The 17,324-nt window shown below is 41.7% G+C and overlaps 1 protein-coding gene across 5 annotated transcripts in view; it reads right to left on the bottom strand.

The window, feature by feature from the left end:
• CORO2B (coronin 2B) overlaps positions 1-17,324 on the bottom strand; it is a 99,430-nt gene that overhangs the window by 15,639 nt on the left and 66,467 nt on the right. For all 5 annotated transcript variants that reach the window (XM_029574404.1, XM_029574407.1, XM_029574408.1 and 2 more), the window contains 5 exons: positions 15,430-15,594; positions 10,022-10,138; positions 8,233-8,337; positions 7,884-7,980; positions 5,358-5,470 (listed from right to left, as the gene is read on the bottom strand). In XM_029574404.1, the coding sequence (XP_029430264.1) occupies positions 5,358-5,470; positions 7,884-7,980; positions 8,233-8,337; positions 10,022-10,138; positions 15,430-15,594 (597 nt within the window). The remainder of the gene's footprint in view (positions 1-5,357; positions 5,471-7,883; positions 7,981-8,232; positions 8,338-10,021; positions 10,139-15,429; positions 15,595-17,324) is intronic.

The raw sequence follows: 17,324 nt of genomic DNA, 5'->3' as shown, positions 1-17,324 counted from the left end.
GTGCTCCCAATTTGGTTCCTCTGATGATTGAGTCTCACAACAGAAACAGTTTTCTTTTATGACATTTGATTCTGTTGAAGGGCTTCTGGGTGCACTGGGTGACTTCACTTTTAGAAATCACTTCAAAATCTATTATGAGGTTTCCTCGTTCTCTAATGCAGAAAAAGCATTATGTAGGGGTAACAGTGGGGAGAGTGAGTGTCTCTTCATCACAGATTTTATTCTGTCAGAGCCCACTCCTTTCCAGTTGTTCCTGGGTTTTTGAATACTGGATGTCTGACATCTCTGTGGGAGTTGGGGTTGATGCACAGGATGTTGTAAAGTTGAGGAAGTTGGGTGTCTTTCACATGTCTTGTTCTACCACAGCCCACTGTAATCCATTTTTCCTGGGTTTCAGAAACCTCTGTGGGAGATGGGCGAGAGGTACTGGATGGTTCAAGGTTAATTGAAACCTGGACAATTCCTCACTTAGATGAATCAGCTCCATTTTAATTGCAGACGGCTGAAGGCAAAAGGGACAACCTTTGAATCTCCAAATGATAGGCTTTGAGACACAAGCACCACAATTGTTGCACTGAATGAAAGACATTTTGTTATTTATCACTGATTCCTTAACATCATATAGATGAGGTAAGGTAAAATTTAGGCTCTAGCAAGATTTTTAACAGGTATTAGAAATAAAACAAAGTATCAGTGAAAAGATGAAAGAGGCTATTTTAGCCAAAAGATTTTAATTCAAAAATTGGAAGGAGCATCCATCAGAAGAAAATAGGATAAAGCATAAGCATTGGCAAGCAAAATGTAAGACATTGATAAGACAGGCTAAGAAAGAATTTGAAAAGAAGTTGACCATAGAGGCAAAAACTCACAATAAAAACTTTAAAAAATATATCTGAAGCAGAAAGCCTGCGAGGGAGTAGGTTGGACCATTAGATGATCAAGGGGTTAAAGGGCACTTAGAGAAGATAAAACGATTTCTTTGCTTCAGTGTTTACTGCAGAGGATACTGGAGAGATACCCATTCCAGAGAAGGTTTTCATGGGTGATGATTCAGATGAACTGAACCAAATCACGATGAACCTGGAAGATGTGGAAGGCCTGATCGACAAACTGAAAAGTAGTAAATCACCTGGACCAGATGGTATACTCCCCAGGGCTCTGAAAGAAATAAAAAATGAAATTTCAGACCAATTTCAATTAATTTATAACCTACCATTAAAATTATCCATTGTACCTGAAGATTGGAAGAAGGCCAATGTAACCCAGATATTTAAAAAGGGATCTAGGGGTGATCTGGGAAACTATAGATCAGTGAGCCTGACTTCAGTGCCAGGAAAATCGTGGAAACTGTTATAAAGAATAAAATCACAAACATTTAGATAGACATGGTTTGATGGGACACAGCCAACATGGATTTACCCAATGGAAGGCTTGCCTTACAAATCTTCTACATTTTTTTGAAGGGGTGAATAAATTTAGTGTGGACAAGTGCAAGGTGTTGCATATAGGGAAAAATAACCCTTGCTGTAGTTACACGATGTTAGGTTCCATATTAGGAGCTAATAACCAGGAAAAAGATCTAGACATCATAGTGGATAATACTTTAAAATCGTCGGCTCTGAGTACTGCAGCAGTCAAAAAAGCAAACAGAATGTTAGGAATAATTAGGAAAGGAATGGTTAATAAAACAGAAAATTATTGCTATATAATGCAACGTTCCACATTAGGAGTCACCACTCAGGAAAAGGATCTAGGTTTCATCGTTGAAAATACATTGAAATTTTCTGCTTAGTTTGCAGCAGCAGCCAAGAAAGCAAATAGAATGCTTCGGATTATTAGGAAAGGAATGGAGAATAAAACAGAGGATATCATAATGCCTCTGTGTCACTCCATGGTGCGACCTCATTTTGAGTATTGTGTGCAACTCTGGTCACCACATCTGAAAAGAGATATAACAGAAAAGGAACAGAGAAGGGAAATCAAGATGATAAAGGGGATGGAACAATTCCACTATGAAGAAAGACTAAAGAGGTTAGGACTCTTCAGCTTGGAGAAGAGATGGCTGAGGGGATATAAGATAGAGGTCTATAAAATAATGAGTGGAATGGAATGAGTAGATGTTAATCAGTTGTTTACTCTTTTGAAAAGTACAAAGATCAGGGGACACACAATGAAGTTACTATATAATATATTAGAAATTAATAAGAGAAAATATTTTTTACTCAACGCATAGTTAAACTCTGGAATTCGTTGCCAGAGGATGTGGTGAAAGCTATTAGTGTAGTTGCATTTAAAAAAGGTTTTGACTAGTTCCTGGAGTTTTTTCCTGCAGAAAAAACTGACTAGTCACTCACAATTTGGTGCTGGATCCTGATAGAGGCCATCTGAAATAAGCTCTTTTTCCTGGGCTTGAATGTCCAAATGTTTACAGATGTTGCCAAAGTGACTCAATCCAAGTCTTAAAATAAGGAAAAGTCCATTAACAGTTATTAAGGTAGAGTTGCAGAAATCCATTGTGTATTATTGGGATAAGTAGCTTGGAAATCTGTCTACCCTTGGGATCCTGCCAGGTACTTGTGGCCTGGGAACAGGATATTGAGCTTAATGGACCTTTGGTCTGACCCAGTATGGCAAGTCTTACATTATGTTCTTAGCCCGAGAGTTCATAATCAATATTTGGGGTACAAGATTTTTTTTCTTATGTATTTTTCAAAGTTCACAGTAAATATAAAAATAAAATTATACAAAATCCAACAGTGAACAGCAAAAACAAATTTACAGCAATAAATTAACTCCAAATCATTTAAACACAACATAAGGGCAGGGAGAAGTCAAGATGGCCCTGGGTAGCTGATCTTTTTCTTCACGTGTTTCTTCTGCCTTATTTTGCTTTTTTCCTTATATGGGAAAGTAAAGGAAAAGCCTGGACCTACCCTGCAATTTCTTCCCAGCGAGCTCCGGCTGGTCCGACTGATTCCATCATCGTGAGGCCCGGAATAGCAGCATTTTTGATGAGCTCTAGAGATGCGTCACTGAGTTTGTCAGCAGAATAATGTGCGCTGTCGGGATCTCTAAACAAGCAGACACCACCGACTCCAGAGCTCTGTGAACCTCCCCCACAGCCGGCTTGGAGGAAGAGCTCTCCATACATCGGCCAGGAAAGTCTTTAGCAAATGCTGGAAGAAGGGTGTGTGTCATGGCCTCTGCCAAAGTGGTGGCTTTAAGCTCAGCACCTTTGCAGGATCTTCATGTATAGCAGGCAAAATGTATTGAGCCTAGTCTTGTCTTAACAAAGCCATAAGTTTTAACTTTAGAAAGAATATGGGAGGATATTTCTGCATTGTGCCTACAAAACAGGGCAAGTATTGGTTCAACAGCAGGAACTTCATATAGCTAATCAGAAAATTAAGGGAGATCTTTCACGGCATAAACAGAGATTGGAGGTACTGGAATCTTAAGTGGATGTTATGCAAGAGTCAGCTGTTTCCCTGGTTAAGGGACAGATACTTCTGAAGAAAATTAAAATGTTGGAAAATGTCCATGGGAGGAACCTTAGACTTATAAATTTCCCCAGATCAAGACTGGCGATACCTACAGCTAGCAAGGAATTATTTGCCATCTTTTGTAAAGAAAGATGGGGATATTTCTCCAGGAAAGCAGTTGTCCCAAAATTCTTTTGATGTTCTGAACTTGGCTTTTTTTTTTTTTTAAGATAAATCAGAGGATGAGGAGGTGGTTCATCTATGTTGATGGTTTATTTATTTCCAAGCTTTTTTATACCGCACATGCAGAAAAAACTGATCAGTCACTCACAATTTGGTGCTGGATCCTGATAGAGGCCATCTGAAATAAGATCTTTTTCCTGGGCTTGAAAGTCCAAATGTTTCCAAGTGACTCAATCCAAGTCTTAAAATAAGACTTCTGCTAGCAGATTATCTTTTAGATTAATTGCCCAGCTAACAGACTTCCTTGCATGCAGGAAAATGAACTGCATTTAATGAAATCTGACCCACAGATGCTGGTGTAATGTCATCGATATTCATCTTGATTTAAATTTTAAGTGATTACCTGATGCCTATCAGCTTCTAGACAAACATTGATGTTTCCCAAAGAACCCTTGATTATCTGTCCACAGGGAGTAGTGAACCTGAATATCATCAGCGTAAATATGGAAGTTTACCCCAAAGTTCTTAAAAAGATGTTGAAACAGTACCGAAGGGACTCCTGATAGAGTAGTTGAGGATGAAGGTTCTTGAGGAACACTTGTGAACACTGTAAGATATGAGGAAAACCAATTATGAACCATGTCCTCCATGCCAAATTGCGTCAGCCTACTCAGAAGGATCTGGTAATTAATAAGATGATAAAAAGTGATGAGATAGCCAACAGTATTAACTATCTCTTATGGGATGCCTCTGATCCCATAAAGGAGAGCAACAAGGTTTCCATTCTGTGGTGCACTCTAAACTCTGATAAAGATCTAAAAGGTTCAGATTTCCAAGATGAATCTGGAGTTGGCTCAGCACAGCAGCTGTAATCACTTTAGACAAGATGGGGAATTTGATTTCCCTCCTTTCAGCTTCAATGACGACCCCCTGTCCATGAGCTTTGTATTCTAATCAAAATGCTTCCTTCAGGTACTTTATTGAACCTTGCTAGATATTGAGATGTTTGTGTCATAACTGCTCTGCTTCAGCCTCTTCAGTCTCTCTGGATGGCTTATTCTGCAGGTCATGCAGCATTTTCATTGCCCTCCTTCGAGCTGCTTCTACCTTACCAATGTAGATGTGACCACCAGAACTGAACACAGAGGTCAAAGTGAGGTCTCACTAGAGATCTTTACAGAGCTAATATTATGTCCCTTTCTTTTGGTCATAGCCACGCATACTATAAGCTTTGCCCAGTGCCTGGTTACCTTCAGTCAATGCCATTACAGTGGTGGCAGAACTCAGCTCCTTCTGTGCAGCTTGAAGGGGACTTCCAGTAGCTGCACTATCGTGGGGACTCTCCTCTGCCCCTGTCAGTTTAGAAAAGAGCTATTTTCTCACTATTATTTCCATAACAGAAGGGGGCATAACCCCCCCTCACTTCTGGCCTTCAACACTGCCCCGCCCACAATGTCCCTTGTCAGAAGGAAGAAAAGCCAGCAACTTCTGTGCTCCCACTTAAATGGAACTTATACAGCAAACATCAGTAACATCCAACCGGTCATGAATTTACCAGTATATATCATCAGAAGGCCAAGAACGGCTATTTGTTCAAGTCCAAACTGCCTCGCAGTTAGTATAATTTTTAACAAATGGACTGATCATACTTCTGACCCTCTGGGTACTGGAATCAGCCCTGGAAGCCCTTACCCTTCTTGGCACAATCATGGAGATCGGTTCAATAAGTCCCTTCAGGGTGATAAGTTTATAAAAGCGATAAACTTCACATGCAGACACATCCAGTCCATGTTTTGGCATCACTCCTGGGGAGACATAAGAGAAGATGAATAATTACAGATTATGCAGATACAATTTCAGCTCTTAAAAAAAAAGATCCTGACATAACATTCTCAATTCTATGCACAAGTGGGAATTACTGCAACCATTTTCATGTAATTGGAACTAGAAATATTAAACAAAATAAAAGCACATTCAGGTGCACTCACTGAACAAAGAAGGGTTAACATAACAGTGCAGCTATAGACCAGGACCATAAGGCCCATCCAGTCCGTCCAATTTACTTTGTGGTGCAGTACACAAATTCCACTTGATCTTCAGCTTTGCCATCACTTCGCCACCACTAAAGATCCTTTGTAGCTGGCAATGTTTTTATAAATCTCATTACCAAGACCGGCACAGGGGATGTCTGAGGGAGTGGAAGGGATTGTAGACCTCTGCATGGCCAATCTAGCCTGTCCATCCACACAACTCCTCTCTTTCTGCTGTCACATTTCTCTGTTTCCATGTACTCATTACTTTTCCTGAAGAGACCATGCCACATATCTCCCCCCTCCCATGACAAAATGTTTCCTTATATACAATGACAACTTTGTTGCTCATTTTTTATGAGACCACCACCTAGAGGCACTAATGTACACATTTGTCTACATGAGCCAAAAATCTCTCATAGCATTCTAGCAACAAACTGGTTTATTTCAGCTCTCACCAACATTTCTGAAGATGGGAGCTCCTTAAGTACATCTATAAGTTACACACAGGGGACTTCTTCAGAAGGTATGTCGCTTGAAGTTTATCGCTTTTATACCCCAAACCAAATATCCAAATTACTACCTCCACCTTCCTCTATTCCTGATGCCTTTCAACTAGCTTGATCACTCCATTCTTATACTTCACTTCAATGCATATCCAGCATAGTTCTCTGCTTCAACAGCAGGGGAAAAGAAAAACTGTTACTTCACACATCCAGCAGAGCTCTCTGCTTAAACGGCAGGGGAGAAGAAAAAAGGGTTCGCACACACAAAGCGGGGAGTAGCTGGCTTGTTACGGCGGTTACTACCCCAAACCAAATGTACCTGATACTTCACTCTCGACGCATATCCAGCATGGCTCTCTACTTCAACGGCATGGGAGAAAGACTGATACATCACGAATTTCCAGCATAGCTCTCTGCTTCAACGGCAGGGGAAAAGAAAAACTGATACTTCACGCATATCCAGCATAACTTCAACGGCAGGGGAGAAGAAAAAAGGATTCACACTCACAAAGCGGGGAGTAGCTGGCTTGTCACGGCGGTTACTACCCCAAACCAAATGTGCCTGATACTTCACTTTCGATGCATATCCAGCATAGCTCTCTGCTTCAACGGCAGGGGAGAAGAAAAAAACTGATACCTCACGCATATCCAGCATAGCTCCCTGCTTCAACGGCAGGGGAGAAGATAAACAACCAATAAGGGCTGTATAACATAATCTGGGTAAAAACAAATAAGCATGGGTGTAGCTTGCTTATTGCGGCGGTTACTACTCCTACTACCTCTAACTAATCAAGCTAGATATTTCACTTGGATGCAGCTCCTCCACCGCTCTCTACATTAATGGCGGGGGTGGAAGGGAATTAGAACCAAGAGTTAAGAGAAACAGATAAGTATGGGAGAAGAAATGAGGGAAGCTTGCTGGGCAGACTGGATGGGCCATTTGGTCTTCTTCTGCCGTCATTTCTATGTTTCTATGTTTCTATGTATCTCCATAGGTAAACAGATGTTTACCTGCAGAAGATAACCCCTGCCCCCACCAACTGCAGGGAAAAGGGGTGGTGCCAAGGGGAGGGAGAGGGTGGGCTAGCTAAAGCACACACAGGGATATCAGTTTTAAACTCCAGTATGTTTGCCCCATGACCTTTGCACTTGCATGGAAACCCCTGCAGCACCAGCCACATGTGGTGTTTCCCTTTGAAAATCAGTTGCAGGCCTGCAAGTTATGTAGGGGGAAATGCTGAAAATAGCATTCCTTTAACCAGAGACTAGAACAAGATCTCTGTGCAAGAGGAGCTCCCTCTAGTGAGTGGAGGCTGGAACAGGCTCTCAGTATGTGAGGATCTCATCCTAGTGTTGTAACAGTTTTTAACTAGTGTTTTAACTAGTTTTTAACTAGTGTTTTAACAGTTTTGTTATATGGAAACCGACTTGATTTGATATGTATATCGAGAATGTCGGTATATAAAAACCCTAAATAAATAAATAAATAAATAGTGTGACCTTCTTCTTCACACATGTATAATCTTCAGCAGTAGACACAAAGGAAGTCTGTGGAAGCCAAATAATGATTTGGTAAACTGTATAATTTGTAATAATGCACCTGAAGGGTAGCCAAATGCTCCAGATCACTGATCTTTCTTGGTCTTAATATTTCCTAAAGATAAATAAAATATTTATGTTACCCAGTCCTTTCTGTGGAGCTGGAGATCGAAACTCCATGAGGTAATTCAGGAAAGGCTTTTCTGTTGTGATCTCATAGTACCGTATATTTCCATCTCCCTGGAAAAAAAGAAAAAAAAATGTAACACAGGAAGCAATTTTTCAAATTGCAACATGTGGCAAGGGGGTACCTGTTCCCAAGTGCAGTGTGATGGTGAATTATAGTAGAATAGACTGTGTCGCATGGCATCCTACCCTGCCATGCATGTCTTGGATTTAAGTTAGGACTCAAAGTCAGGCCTTCCAAGGTGAACACATTGTGCGGGAAGAAAGCCCCTAACCCTCATTGTACTGCAAGTAAACTTGACTTACCTTTCCAGCCAAGTACAACATGTGTGTGTCAACATCATAGAAAGGGAAAAGCAGCCCCGAAAGGCCATCTATCTCCTCCTCTATCAGGGGCATGGACAGGTCTTCCTGCACAGAAAGCAAAGGGACCACAGGTGGATACTGGGAAGAGCTTTACACAATCGCAGTGAAGCAGACTCTGAACTCATGCACCAAATGTCTGTGGAACACTACAGCACAATGCAAGACTGAACCAGAAAGATCTCCAGGCAAAAAAAAAGTGTCACACTGGACAGAAAATAAATTTCCATGACCTTGGTGGAGACAGTGGTCACGTGACACAGACATGCACAGACATTATCACAGAGCACAGAGCCCGGAAAAATAAGATCCTGATTTGAGCCTTTTTTTTTTTTCACTTTTGTGTGACCTTGAACAGGTCAAAAAGGAGCAATAATCAAAATTGCCCACATTGGTGCAAACTTTATGGGAACTTTTACTTGAGGGCTTTGCACCAATAATCAAAGCAAAAGCCTACACAGGCTTTTGTTTTGATTTCTAACCCCCAAAAGATTGCCCACAGAGATTTGTTTATTTTATTTAATATCATTTATAAATCGTCTTCCAGATTTAAAAAAAAAAAAAAACCCCCACTCAAAGCGATGTAAAAGTTAAACAAAATAAAAATCAGCAATACACATATTCATAAAACCAACAATCACATACACACACACACAGTATATATTATATATGTGCAGAGGAAGCAGGCCTTTCTCTGCATATATTTTTCCTGTTGAAAGCTACGCTGGTAGGATTGAATATTCAAACCTATACATATAGTTCTTGGGGTGGAGAGAGGAACATTTCCAGAATCTGCGCTTAGCAGCACCACAGACATTCAAAGTCTAAGCAGTTATCCAGGTAAAAGTGGCAGCTGAAATTGCCCTCCCCTGAGAAACAGCGCAAGGCTGGGCAGAGAGCAGAGCCAGCAGATTGCACAGGAATTTTGTTTTATTCTGGGTCTGCTCAATCCCCAATCCTTTCCTCCTCCCTCCACTCAGTTCTCAATCCTTTCTCCACTCGTACATACTATCCACTCCTCCCAACCAAGCCTCAATCATCTCCCTCATTGCATTTTTATTTTTGTGCAATGTATGGGTTCTTCAGTGTTTGTAACATGTTAGTTTAAAATAATCTTTAAACCTTTGTAAATCGCTTTGATGATGATATAACAAATGGCAAGCAACCAAATACTAAATAAATAGCCTTCTCTGGGTACCCTCTTGTCATCTGCCTTCATCCCATCAGCAGCTCATTCTCTTCTCTCAGCTGAACGAGTTGAGAGCTTCGCCCAACCTCAATTCCCTCCATCCCCTCCACCACCTTTCAGCAACCTGAAGAGCAACCAACCTGGAGGAGTGAGCAGCAGCTGGCAATGTGATTGCCTAGTAACTAGCTGAAAAGCTCCTGGCTGACATCAGACTCCTTTTATAAGAACATGAAAGAGCTACACCGATTATTATTTAGGATTATGCAGTATAAAACACTGAGCAAGGATTATCCTGGGGACAAAACTCCAGTTTCATAAAGCCAAGTTATGTTGTTATAAAGACACCCGACAGATGAACCACACTGAGTAAGTGGAGAGAAATCCCACAGCTGTACCCATTCCTCACAGCCCTGTAATGAGCACTCTCTTACTCCTCGCTGATGCCCTCAGCGTTGGGCAGAGGGACCAAACCACCAAAGAGAGGGAAGGTTACTACTTGGTGACACATGACTGCAAGAGAGAAGAGCCGCACTCCCTCCTGACCTGATCCCACAAGGCGATCTGCCTGGTGTTCCACCTCGAGACGCCTGTTGTCAAAAGACGTTTCATGTCCCCAAGAAAGGCCACGCGGTTGACCTTGTGGTTCTTACATTTGATGTCCTGCAATGAGGAGGATGCATTAGTGTGACGGTGGAGAGCATACTGGCAATACAGTCTTCCATGCTTCAGGCTCTAATATAGTCAGAGTACACCCCATGCTTTCTCTCCCTCCAGATACAGCTTGGGGGCTCTTACACAGCCAGGAGAAACTCGCAAAGAGCCTACATAGCTGCAAACTACCCACATTTCTGTGTGAAGCTTAGCAAGCATGACGTGCATGCACTAAAAGCATTGCTTGCCCTGTGGGCAGTGGAGAGGGGACAAAACAGCACAGATGCACCTGAACTTTCCCTCCCTTGACTTAAATATGGCTCACAAACACACACACACAAAGCATGCAAGCTGGGGAGCCTGTTCACGCCTATTTGCATTTCATTTATACCATTTTACTCGGGCAAATACCCATTCACGTGTGTTAATTCCTTTGAAACTTTCCCTCCCAGGGACGCCAAATGCTCTCTCTCCCTTCAGATACAGTCCTGCAGACTCAATGGCTCCAATTCATTTAATCATTCTACATTATGGATTCAACTTTTATATAGTGCCCCACCAGCACACCAAGGGTACACATGTGGGAGTGGCATTCTTATATAGTAAACTTAATAACAGATGAGGGTTTGCTGCTCCAAACAGAACACAGAACAAAACTTAACCAAACAGAAGGCAATAACCTTTCTGACAAAGTATTCAATCATAATACTTAAATTGTCAAACAGCTCATGCTGTTTGGGACTTCTGATACTAGGTCAGACAGACAGATGGAAGGACACAATCTCTACATAAAGGATTCCTGCTTTACTTTCTACAAGAATATCTAAAAACCAGAGAAACTAGGTTTGGAAAACCAATTTCGAGTAGATAAGATTTTTCACAGACTGGAACAGGGAAAGCATAGGAAAATCTTATATTTCATGAATGAGCTTGCTTCCGAAAGGTGTGTGGGAAGGGAAAAGGCACAGAGACAGACATCTGCCTACTAAGTTCAAGGGATACTCACTAGTGTAAGGGTGTGAATGAGATCAGGAGTGAACCTAGGACAGAAGTAATATGGGACGAACAAGGAATCTAGTTACATGGTTTTGAAGGAGCAGAATGTTACTACAAGAAAGCCATCGGACATCAGCGAGGAAGGGAATCTGTGGATATTATAGAATTGATACCAGAAAGAGAGACAAGTAGATGTGGGGTGATGAGATGGAAAAGAATCAATAGTGACTCCAAGGTTCTTAGCAGAGTAGGAGCATGAGGCAATTAATAGAGATATATTAATTAATAGATATATTGCTTATATTCTATTAATACAAAGTTATATATTGTATTGTATTCGTTCAGTTACTATGTTATACTGTAAAGCGCAATGCTGAATTACTGTTTGAATGTAAACCGAGGTGATGTTATTTACGTACCCCGGTATAGAAAAATCTATAAATAATAATAATAGAGATGAATTTATTTGAAGGACAAGGAATATTGGGAGAGGGAGGGAAAAGGTTTTTAGACTTGGCTAGGCTTACATATCCAAGAAGACATTGCAGATAGACAGGAAGAGTTTCTGATGGGTGAGAGAAGAAAGCAAAACAGTGATGTAATTAGCCAAGTAAGGAGAAAAGGCTCCCAAGGCTGTGAGTAAAGACCAGGGACCCCCAAACTTTAAGGGAAGAACCACATAGGACATTTTAAATCAGTGAGGGGGCCAGAGGGCCCTGGAATTTGATGAGGGGAGGTGGGGCCTCGGATGTTGGTCTCTTAGCAGGTTTTCAGCTAAATCTATTTGCAAGGTTCAGCTGCCTCAGAGTAGTGTTGCCAGGATTCTTTCTACTAATTCATAAACGAAATGTACAAAGGCCCAATGTTTCACATAGGGATAATGAGGAGTCCTGTTACGAGAGTAAAACTCTCTAGTTGGGTGGGAGATCTATGTCCAGATAAGTTTTGTTTATGACATTTTTTCTGATGCAGTTCTCTGAACAAAAACATTGGCTAATGTCAGATAATTTAAATGTAAAGACCTTATTTGTGTAAGATTACATTGACATTAGTATTTTTATGTTATCAGGTTAAAAGAACTGGGGAATCTTTAAAAATTAATGGATCGTTAGACCCGGCTACAATCTATTCTGGAAAGACCAGGTAGGAATGAAAGGACATTATATATAAAGAACAATATTAAAGCAACAGCATTGCTAGGCTTACGAGGTAAGGAGGAGGCATTGTTAGTTAATATGGAAAGAGTGAATGGAACATCTATTTATATTGGTGTAATATCCAGACTTCCATCACAAACAGAGGAGATGGACAGAGATTTAATGGAGGATATTCATAGGATTGCTGTGAAAGGGGAGGTGCTGCTGCTAGGGGATTTTAATCTTCCAGATGTTGATTGGGAATCCCAGCTGCAGTGTCTTCTAGAAGTAGGGAGACCTTGGATACTCTGCATGAAGAAGTGTTCTGTCAGCTGGTAATGGAACCCACACAAGAGGGGGCGATACCAGCAGGGACAGTATTTCTGAGAACCCGTGACCACTGGAGGGGTGGTTCAATATTAGGACGCACGAAGGTTCATTCTAAAACGAGGGTCCTAGATTTCAGGAAAACTAACTTTCTCAAAATGGGAGAGTATCTCAAGGAGTCGTTAGCTGGATGGGAAAATCTAGGTGAAGTAGAAGAGCAGTGGGCAAAACTAAAAAGAAATAAGGGCAACTAATATTTTTGTTATGAATGTAAATAAAGGGAAGAGGAAAGAAAGACCACTATGGTTTTCTAAAGAAGTAGCTGAAAAGGTTAACATTCATAAACTATAAGATTGCAGAAAAAGGAAGACGGGCGACAATAACTGGAACAATTAAGAGAAGCTGGGAAAGTAGTCAGGACTGCAAAAATTCAAACAGAAGAAAAAATAGAAAATACGGTAAAACAGAGAAAAGACTTTTATTTTTTAAGATATGATAGTGATAGAAGGAAGTGCAAGAGTGGCCTTGTGAGACTCAGAGGTGAAGGGGAGGAATATGCAGAGGCTGAGGAGGAAAAAGCAAAATTGCTTAAATATTTCTGTTCAGTGTTCACTGTGGAAGGGCCTGGAGCCAGGACCACACAAAAAACAGAAATTAGATTGGAAGTGGGGTAAAACTCAATCGATTTCCTCCGTGAGCAGCTAACAAAACTTAGAGTAGATTAAGTGAAGGGGCCGGATGGGATACTAAGGGAACTTAGAGATGTCCTGGCAGCTCCGCTGGTGACCTTTGCAATGCTTCCTTAGAGCCGGGAGTAGTTCCAGAAGATTGGAAAAGGGCAGCTTTTATTTATTTATTTATTATATACCATCATTCCATGTGAAAATCACTAGTTCATAACGGTGTACAGGTTCGACATTCATAAATAAATGTGGTTCCTATTCATAAAGGTGGAAGTAAGGAGGAGGCTGGAAACTACAGTCCAGTTAGTCTGACCCCTGTGGTGAGCAGACTAATGGAACTGTGCAACTTTTGAAATCCAGTGGATTGCAAGATCAGAGGCAGAATGGTTTTACCAGAGGTAAATCTTGTCAGATGAATCTGATACATTTCTTTGATTGGGTGACCAGAGAATTGGATGAAGGGAGAGTGCTAGATGCAATGTACTTGGATTTCAGGCAGGCCTTTGACATGGTTCTGCACAGAAGACTTATAAATTGTGTGCCCTCGGTATGATTCATTGGGTTAGAAACTGGCTGAGTGGGAGGTGACAGAGGGTAGTGGTAAATGGAGGTTTCTCTGAGTAGGGGGTTGTTATTAGCGGTGTGCCTATATAACTGAGAAATCTGGCAGTGAATGTGGTATACCGCAAGCATCATAAGGGTGCCACTACCTCATTACCCCTATATGAAACATTGTACCTTCTCACATTAGTTTTGACACCTTCTGATTTTTGAGGTATTAGTAATATTGACAAAGTTTCGCAATTTTTTTCTGACATGAGGATTCTTTCTGCAACAGGTTTCACAGACCTTATTATGCCTGAATGGCTTGATCCTCACTGAATGCCAATTTTTGGTGCATCCAATTCAAAATCTGGTGTTTGCCTTTACAAGCTCTTTATTTGAATGGCCTGACATTTATTTATTTATTTATTTATTTAAATTCTTTTTACTATACCTCCACGTCAGAGGTAAGCGGCAGAGCCCCGCTTACCTCTGACGTGGAGGTAAGGAGACATCTCCAAGATCATCCGTTACCTTATATTCCCCCTAGAGAATGCAGATCATGCCAGCCTGCCTTCCTCACAGTTCCACCGGCAAGGAAGGCTCATGCAAAACAGGCTCTCTGTTACGTCTTACTAATATCATGGAGTACTCTTCCCATAGAGACATCATTCAGTTTAAATAAGAATTATGACTTTGGTGCTAATCATCATTTCTTTCTAACCTAGGTTTATTTTTTATTATTGTATTATAGTTGATAATCCAACGTAATACAATTCTCAAGTAGACAGGATTGCTACATTTTATTTTTCTGTTATAGCGTAGGCTTGGCAGGATTGTGTAATGTTCCAATTTAATGTGGTTTTTGTCCTACATATTCCTGTTATGGTTATTTTGATTATATTTTTGATCAGTTTATAAGAATCTGATTTACTGCATTGCAATTGTTACTCTATTCTATTCTAAGTTTTCCTGACTGTTTTCGGATCTTTGATTTACATTCTGTTAATTCAGTGCACCTGAAATGTACAGGTGTGTGCAGCACACTTCCTTCTCTCCCAAACCTCACTCCTCCCCTCTCTCTCATCATCATCTTCGCAGCCCTCTCTCATCATCATCTTCGCAGCCCTCTTTCCTTCCCATCACTCTCTCATGTCTTCTTGATGCTTTTTAGCAGTGTGGATCGGTCAAGTCCTTTTCCACTGCTGGGTCTGGGAAACCCCACCAGCCTTCCTGCCACTGCCAAAGCCTTGTGTTGGGGGAGGAAGGAGGGGAAGACTCGGAAGAAAAAGTAAATTCATTCCATGGGTCAGATCTGAGGCACATGCCCTAGTTTGAGGAGCCCTGCTCTACTGACTGGAAGCAGGAATAAGGTCTCAGGAGTGATTGGAGGCTGGAATAGGATCTTGGGGTATGAGGAGTTCTCTGCAGTGCTAGGATGTTGGAATGGAGTATTTATGATTTATAAGAAAAGTTTGTGGTTAATTTAAAAAAAGGGTCAAAGTGGATGCGCCTACTTTCCTGTTGACGTCTCTGCCATGACAGTGGCTGCCCAGTGTCACATTTCTTCACCATGTGTGCTGCTTATGGGCACATGTGGGCATAGGCTAAGTACCTGGAGGACTTTGCCAGAGCGTGGCTCCACCACACGTAGCTTCCTGTCCTTGCACGTGGTTGCTAGTAGGCTGCCATCGGTATTGAAGGACATGCATAGGATTACGTCCGCATGACAGTCAATCATCTTCACTGGCTCTCCACTCTCCAGGTTCCAGATGAGAATCTGAGGGAAAGAAGAGAAGAAACCATGCAAGCACCATGCACCGAGTGCTTCTCAAGCTAATGCAAAATTTACAAACAAAATTTAGCTTCTTCATTTAAAACTCTTGCTTTTTAATTTTAGAAAGCACCTTAGGTAATAAGGGCTGCTTGAATCATGTCAATCCCCCCCAGATTTCCTACAGGATCCCATTATACTCAGGCTGCAGACTGCTCTACAGATGTTTTCCGATTATGATGAGGTCAGTATGGCTCCAAACAAGGGGTGCTGAGCAGAAACCTGCTAGAGGAGGATAAATAAAAACATCTATCTAGGGCAGCAGTTCTCAAGCAGTGTGTCGCCAAGCACACGCAGGTGTGTGGCCACACTTCCCGGTCCCCCACTGGTCCAGCTGCTCCCCTTTACCCCAAGGAGATGCAAACTCGTCTTCCGCCTGGGGCTTGAAATGCTGATAGCCCGGGCAGAATGCAGCAGGTTAGCTAGAGTTAGCGTCACCAGCAGCATGGTCTCTTCTTCCTGCCCCCACAGCCCAGAACAGTAAGTGGTGTACAGCTAATGCATGCACGAGAAGAAGAAGAGTCCACGGTAATTTATAAGTGCAGGCAGCATCAGACCGGAGCAAAAACAGGAACATCATCAACCCCCCATGGCCGATGGGACATCTTTCTCGAGCCCACGAGAGTTGGAAGAAGAGGAGGCTGCTGCTGCCACCAGTTCTTTGGTGGGGGGAGTGGGGAGGAGAGAGAGAGTATGTGTGTTTGAGCCAGCATGTATGTAACTATGTGATTGAGAGCCTGTATGTGTGAGAGAGAGTATGTGTATGTATAATTAAAAGCCTGGTTGTATAAGAGTGAGACTGAGAGTGTATGTCTGTGTGTGATTGAGAGCTTGTGTGTGAGAGAGCATGTATGTAACTATGTGATTGAGAGCCTGTATGTGTGAGGGAGAGTATGTGTATGTATAATTAAAAGCCTGGTTGTATAAGTGTGAGACTGAGAGTGTATGTCTGTGTGTGATTGAGTGCCTGTGTAGATGAGAGAGCATGTAATTGAGAGCCTGTGAGAGAAAGAGAGAGAGCATATGTGTAAATGTGTAAGTAAGAGCCTAGGTAAGTGAGAGAGAGCACATGTGTATGTGTGTGTGATTGAGAGCCTATGTAAGTGAGAGAGAGAGAGAGAGCGCATGTGTATATGTGTGTGATTGAGAGCCTATGTAAGTGAGAGAGAGAGAGAGCGCATGTCTATATGTACGTGATTGAGAGAGAGCGCATGTGTATATGTGTGTGATTGAGAGCCTATGTAAGTGAGAGAGAGAGAGAGAGCGCATGTCTATATGTGTGTGATTGAGAGCAAGAGAGAGAGAGCGCATGTGTATATGTGCGTGATTGAGAGCCTATGTAAGTGAGAGAGAGAGCGCATGTGTATATGTGCGTGATTGAGAGCGAGAGAGAGAGAGCACATGTGTATATGTGTGTGATTGAGAGCCTATGTAAGTGAGAGAGAGAGAGAGAGAGTGTATGTGGATTTGTGCGTGATTGAGAGCCTGTGTAGGTGAGAGAGAGAGAGCGCAAGCGTATATGTGCGTGATTGAGAGCAAGTGTGAGAAAGCTTGTGTGTGACAAAGAGAGGTGAAAGTTGCAAGCAATCTCCCACTAATTCCAATCTCAGGGTACCTGGATATCAAACATTCCCAGGTATGTAGAGCAAAGCATTTTTTTATCCTCATTGATTTTA

This window comes from Rhinatrema bivittatum, chromosome 13 (genome assembly GCF_901001135.1).
Source record: "Rhinatrema bivittatum chromosome 13, aRhiBiv1.1, whole genome shotgun sequence".
Lineage (NCBI taxonomy): Eukaryota > Metazoa > Chordata > Amphibia > Gymnophiona > Rhinatrematidae > Rhinatrema > Rhinatrema bivittatum.
Note: the sequence above shows the minus strand (reverse complement) of the source record. Positions and strands in the feature narration are given on the sequence as shown.